At 59.2% G+C, this 6,860-nt stretch overlaps 1 protein-coding gene across 1 annotated transcript in view; it reads right to left on the reverse strand.

Annotated features, from left to right (window-relative positions):
* The window catches only part of PHF21B (PHD finger protein 21B), a 115,778-nt gene that overhangs the window by 2,274 nt on the left and 106,644 nt on the right, over positions 1-6,860 (reverse strand). Inside the window, exons 9-12 of the mRNA XM_007941739.2 lie at positions 6,536-6,558; positions 4,625-4,783; positions 1,376-1,451; positions 750-853 (exon numbers count right to left, since the gene is read on the reverse strand). Of these exons, the coding sequence (XP_007939930.1) occupies positions 750-853; positions 1,376-1,451; positions 4,625-4,783; positions 6,536-6,558 (362 nt within the window). The remainder of the gene's footprint in view (positions 1-749; positions 854-1,375; positions 1,452-4,624; positions 4,784-6,535; positions 6,559-6,860) is intronic.

Consider the following 6,860-nt stretch of genomic DNA (forward strand, 5'->3'; position numbering starts at 1 on the left):
CACCATCACCACACCCATCATTACCACACCCACCACCATCACCACACCCACCACCATCACCACACCCACCATCACACCCACCACCATCACCACACCCATCATTACCATCACCCACCACCATCACCACACCCACCACCATCACCACACCCAACACCATCACACCCATCATTACCACACCCACCACCATCACCACAGCCACCACCATCATCACACCCATCATTACCACACCTACCATCATCACACCCACCACCATCATCACATCCACCACCACCACCACACCCATCATTACCATCACCCCTACCATCACCACCATACCCACCATCACCACACCCACCACCATCACTATAACCATACCCACCATCCTCATCACCACTCCCATCACCATCACCACCACTCCCACCCCACCCCACCCACCCCCACCATCATCACCACCATCACCACTCTCACCATCATCATCGTGTTCACCATCACCCTAAGGAGGAGGAGTTACGTCCATTTTACACAAGAGCAAAGTAAGGCTCAGAGAAGGTCAAATCCTCACTAAGGTCACAGAACAGCAAAGGAGCCGAGCTGGGATGCCCTCCCTCGTTTGACTGGTATTTTCTGAGTGGGTCCCAGGGCTGCATTCCCCACCTACTGACTTGCCAAGTGATCCTTGGTGAGTCTGTCCTCTTCCCTGGGCCTCAGTGATGGGACAGGAGGCTCTGGGCCTCCACCCAGCAGTGTAAGGCAGTGCCCACCCTGCACACCTTCATGGCCAAGGCCAGGCGCCGGTCCCTCTCCTCCAGCTGCTGGTGCTCACTGTGCAGCTGGCTACCTCGGTGCAGCAGTTTCTGCTTCTCCTCTTCTTTGACTGTGGAGAGAAGCCACCTCTAGGAGGGCCGGCGGGCAGGCCGTGACGGGGCAGGCGCGGCAGGAGGGACAGAACCCAAGGCCCGTGCCTACGGGCTGGCCAGACCACCGCCCCGTAGGAAGTCTGGGCCTGGAAGTGGCCTCCCGTGGCAGGACTGGCCTGCCCACCTCCCCGCAGGAAGCCTGGGCCTGGAAGTGGCCTCCCGTGGCAGGACTGGCCTGCCCACCTCCCCACAGTTAAGCCCGGGCCTAGAAGTGGCCTCCCGTGGCAGGACTGGCCAGACCACCTCCCCGCAGGAAGCCTGGGCCTGGAAGTGGCCTCCCGCAGCAGGACTGGCCTGCCCACCTCCCCACAGTTAAGCCTGGGCCTAGAAGTGGCCTCCTGTGGCAGGACTGGCCAGACCACCTCCCCGCAGGAAGCCTGGGCCTGGAAGTGGCCTCCCGCGGCAGGACTGGCCCCACACACTCCGGCCTGGATCAGCCCAGACCTGTGCCCACACCACCCCAAGGACGCCTTCCGTACCTGTCTTGTGGGTGACGTATGAGTGCACAATGGCCAGCACACCAGTCCAGGGCACGCTGTCGTCCTTCTTTAAGGCCTGGGGACGGATGGAAAGTGTGTGGACTGGTTGGGACCTGCCACGTCCTGGCCGTGACCCTGGGGGTCCTGACCTCTCTGAGCTGCAAATGTCACTGGGAGTGGCGGCCACCTGTCTGATGGTCTGAGAGGCTGAGAGCCAGGAACTTCTGGACCTCACACCCCGCTTATCGCCAGGCCCCCAAACAGGATCAGGCATGGAGCAGCACAGACTTCCTGAATGGCTGGATCGGTGAGTGGATGAAAGGTCCCTGTCATCTTCGTGTCCAGGGGCCAGTCAGCTGTCCCAGGTGAGTGTTACGGCCTGAACTGTGCTGTAATATGTGTTGTAAACCCTAACCCCTGGATCTGTGCATGTGATCCCATCTGGGAACGGAAGTTTGTCTGTCTCTGTCCTGTTATGAGGTCGTGTCAGTGCAGAGTGTGTCTTAAGACAATCAGCTCTGTGACAGAAAGAACAGATCAGGCTCCAAAAGCAGGCAGGGGCGTGGGGAGGAGACGTGTCTCTGTGGACGGCTGACGTGGAAGGCCGAAGGGGCCCCTCTCTGAAAATTACAGAACTTCAACGGACTCAAAACCCAACTCACTGCCGTCGAGTGGGACCCGACTCATAGCGACCCCTCCTTGGGTTTCCGAGGCGGTATCTCTATAGAAGTAGATTGCCCCATCTTCCTTCCAAGGAGTGGCTGGTGGGTTTGAACCGCCAGCCTTCTGGTTAGCAGTCAAATGCCTTAGGCACTGTGCCACCAGAGCTCCCTTAACAGACTGGCAGGCTGTTAAGCTTAAGTTGACATTCATCATGGTGACTGACTTGCTATTTTCCCCTTCCTTTTGCTTTCTTGTAAATAAACAGGATAGGCAGCCTGTACAGAGGCTGAGTTCCTTAGGTGTATTATTGTCAATCACACATTCTTCTCAGCATAACCCCCTCCCATGACTGGTTTCGGCCGAGAACCGTAACCTGTGAAGCAAGACGACCCTGGGAAGAGGGACGCTGAGAACGGAGCCACCAGGAAGAGAAGAACAAGCCGTTCCTGGGTGTCCCTGGAATCTTCCGGCCCCCTCCCACCTCCCTGTGTCATGATGCTTCCCCCTTTGCTCGGGGAGACGGGCGTTTCAGAGAACGGGTTCTCTCGTCTCCTCGGGTCTCGACACTCGATAAACCTTCTGCTTTCCTGCTTCACCCTGCTGTGATCACTGGCTCATTGCAACGCGCTGAGGACTTTGTTTTCCTGCACCACCAGCGGGCAGTCGTCGGGAAAAACCAGAACCCTGCAGAAGCTGGGACAAGGAGCGTCCCCCCCAGAGCCAGCACCCCGACCAGCCTCCTAGCCTCCTAGCCTCCTAGCCTCCAGGCCCTGGGGAAGGAACGTCATGCTCGGTAAAGCGGAGGGGCAGCAAAAACGAGGAAGGCCCTCTGGGACGGATCCGACACAGTGGCTGCGACTGTGCGGCTGGCGCGGGGCTGGCGCGGGACGTTCTGCTGGGCGGGGGGACCAACGTGACAGCACTAACAACACACTGTGCGAAATAAGTTTCTGTTCGTTACAGCTCCCCCCTAATGGTACCGCTGTTGCGACTCGATGGCACGCTACAACAGAGGGGACTAAGTCAGCAAGCGAGGGACAACTGGGGGACCCCACTGTCCCCCAGAATCTCGTTCTCTCTGCACCCCTCAAACGGCTGTGGCCTCCGGGCAGTCACAGCGCAGGGGCTGGTGGCCCACCCAGGGTATAACCCACAGCAGCACAGCCCACCGCGCCCACTGCCTCCCTTGTTTCATGAAACCCTGAATGATGGGGACTCACACGGCTAATGTTTCCTGAAAGAAAGGTGCCCCCCTTCGATTATCCACATCCCGTTGCCTCCGCAAAGCAGACTGTTACTAACGCGTCGCTGCCAACACCCGGCGCCACCCCACTGAAGCACTTCCCTCCGGTTTTCCTTCTGCACAGGATCACGGGATTCCCAAACTAGACGGTGGTAGAGCCTTTTGTAAAACTGTTCTAAAACTTCCTGCCAGAGAGTGAACGAGTTCCCCAGCAATTTTTAACTCTCTGTGAAAAACCACCTCTAACGGCCACACACGCACCTCAGTGCAGAGGGCACGCTCGGACTCGGCGCCCACCTCCTACTGCCGCCGCCGTCCTTTCCTTTATGAGTAACAGGTGAGGGACGTCGTGCATAACCTTCACCTGTTCTCAGACTGGGCTGGTCCCCTGAAGCAGGATGCTGGGTTTGAAGGGTTGCTGTTGTCGTTCGGTGCCAGCGAGTCCTCTCCGACTCACAGCGAGACCACGTACAGAACAAAACACTGCCTGGTCCTGCTCCAGCCCACGGTCCTTGCCATGCTTGAGCCACTGGGTCCGTCCATCTCACTGAGGGCTTCCCCTTTTCCGCTGGCCCCCCACTTAGCAAGCATGACATCCTTCTCTGGGGAAGGTCCCTCTGACAACCTGACCAAAGTAGCTGAGACGAAGTCTGGCCAGCCTCGCTTCCACGGCGCGTCCTGGCCGGCCTACTCTAGGACAGATTCGTTCTTCTGGTCCACGCTACATTCGACACTCTTCACCAACAGCACAACTCAAAAGCATCAGAGTCTTCTGGGGTCTTCCTGATTCACTGCCCCGCTTTCACGCGCCTATCAGGCTACTGAAAATACCACAGCTTAGCAGATGTACACATTGTGAAACACCGCCGGGTGTAGGAGTGCCTACACCGTCATCACCAGAAGGGAGTGTTACTGGTTTTTGCTGTGAGAGGTTGTCATGCGTGTGTTGCTGAGTGTGTGACACTGAGCGTGTGAGCCGGCACTGTTTCCAGTTCACATTGTTGGTCCGGTCCTACCACGGGGGAGTCTGGGGCTCAGAGGCTGTGTGACTTGTACCAAGTCATGTGCTGGCAGAGGGCCCCCGCGCCCACTCCTCTAAGCCAGTGGTTCTCAGGCAGCAGTGTCTGAGATCGTCACGACATGGGGTGCTACTACTTGGGGGTGGATACGGGCTGGATCTCAATACCCTCAGAGCCCAGGTCACCACGATGAATGACCCAACCCCCAAATGCCAACTGGGCTGCGGCCGGAAGCCTCTGACACCCCAACTCCTCTTTTGCAGCCCCTCCCGTTTCTGCCCCAGGGCGGGAGCACCCATGCACCCCACCCCCTCGCCTCCACACCTTCTGCTGACACCGGGGACACACCCACATGCCCTTGGGTGCCGTCTTGAGGGGCGGGTCCAGGCAGCTGAGGTGGTAGGCCCCAGGGCAGGTGCTGCAGGGCTGCAGATTGGCGCCACGTCTGCAGACGGCACAGTGCTCATCATGGGTGGCTTCACCCTGAAAGAAAGGGGCGCTGGTCACCGGGGCGCCAGCTTTTATGCCAGCTGTCCTCAGCAGGCAGGCAGAGAGGGGGGTTAGCCCCTCAAGGCAATGGTGTGGGGACAGGCTGGCTTTTATTAGGGGGACGCCAGGCGCCTCAGATTCTAGGGCCTCTGGGCCAGTTATCAGTGGGTGGCACGCCCAAGTCAGGCATGGCTGGCCCGGCCATTCTGCTCCTAGGCAAGGTGTGGCTGACAAGGTGTGTAACACACAGAACCCTCCCGCCTGGGGTGGCTGGACACGTGGCAACCCGGGAGACGGTCCCCCTTGGTGTCCATCCACTGAACCTGAGGACCCAGGCCAAGGTCACCGAGCTTCCCGCCACAGTCCCCATGTGTGCCCGGCCTCAGGGAGCAAAGGGTACCCCCAGTGCTCTAGTCAGCACCCCTAAATCCTCTTCACAACACCTCACTCACACCCGGCATCTCCAGCAACCTGGTGAGTGACTTCACTTCTTCATTTCCACATCTGCCACACGGGACGTGGGTCATAATGCCAGCCCGGGGGCTGGGGGAGGGCTCAGCAGGCCAGAGGTGCGGTGCCAGACAGCAGCAGAGCGCCTTCCACTAACGGGACAGCTCCTGCCTTTCCTCAGGATGAGGGGGCTTCAGATGCCCCTTCCACAGAGTGTTCACTGTCTGCCTGGTCAGACTCTGCTTACATACTCCAGTGACAGGGAGCTCACTACCTCACCAGTGGCCTGAACCCCTGACAGCTCTGAGTGAGGAGGAGCTTTTCTAAGCCCACATCCCCATAACCTGCCAAAAGGGACCACTGCCCACCACCCCACATTCTAAGCTGGTTGGTTCTCCATCCCGTCGGCAGCTCTAAGGTCGTGGGATGGCAGAGGTGGAAGAGATCAGGCCGATCTCATCTGGGATGACCCAGGCCACCAGGCCACGGGTTCAAAAGGGCTGTCCGGGGCTGTCCCTGAAGGAGGAATGGCAGACAGATGAGGGCTCGGGGCCCTGTCCACCCCCCTTGCTTCAGGGCCCAGGGAGGGCTGGACACTTGCTGAGGTCACACCGCGAGCTGGGGAGGGGGGCCAGGATGGAGCTCAGACTCGAGGCGTCCCCGTCCCCATGCCACACCTCCCTGAGTCACCTAAACATGTGATCAGCCTGAGGCTGGCTGGACCCAATACCTGTGCTTCTTAGTGACTTAACCAGTCCAGGCCTCCAGGGCTGGCATGTTTTTTTCTGAGACCAGAGACTCAGTAAAGAGAAACCCAACACCAAGGCCGTGTCTAGGAGTGAGGTCATTACCAGCTAGTGTCCTGGGAAGCAAAGATGTGCTGTGTGCACAGGTCTCATACGCACAGAAAAGGGGGTGTGCAGGGGAGACCCAGGGTCACGGATCCAGCCCTTGAAGGGAGGTGGTAAGGAGAACCAGCTCTGCAAGGTCACTCAGCGCTGGTGTTTCCACTTGAGCCTGCATGGCTACTGCGGCCACTGTGTCCCCAGCGCTGGGCAGAGGCCCCTGTCTGAGCCCTGAGCTGAGCCCTGCCGCCCGGCAGGCTGCAACGTGCACTGGGTGTTCTGGAACATTCTGGGACTGAGGACGGAGCCCAGAGGCCCTCGGCTCGACTCCAGAACGCTCGGGCACCTGACCCCAAACCTTGCCAGGCGCGATCCACCTGGACCACAAGGGCAGCCCCTTTACTGAAAACATGCACCACCCACCGGGTGTGAAGATGGAGGGGACACGTACCTTCCAGCAGGGGTCCTCATTGGCTAGCACAGGGAAGAAGGGCGACAGTGGGTTAGAGGGGTTCAAGGAGCACAAGTCAGGACAGGCATCCATGAGGGTTAGTGGCAGGGTCCTCACCCAGGACATGATGGGAAACCCACAAGGACAAGAGCAGGGTTCTCACCCAGGGCGTGATGGGAGACCCACACAGCCAGGACCAGGGTCCTCACCCAGGGCATGATGGGAGGCCCACAAGGCCAGGACCAGAGTCCTTACCCGGGGCATGATGGGAGACCCACAAGGCCAGAACCAGGATTCTCACCCAAGGCATGATGGGAGACCCACA

This window comes from Orycteropus afer, unplaced genomic scaffold (genome assembly GCF_000298275.1).
Source record: "Orycteropus afer afer isolate SDZICR_OR568_19922 unplaced genomic scaffold, OryAfe1.0 scaffold00083, whole genome shotgun sequence".
Classification (NCBI taxonomy): Eukaryota; Metazoa; Chordata; class Mammalia; order Tubulidentata; family Orycteropodidae; genus Orycteropus; species Orycteropus afer.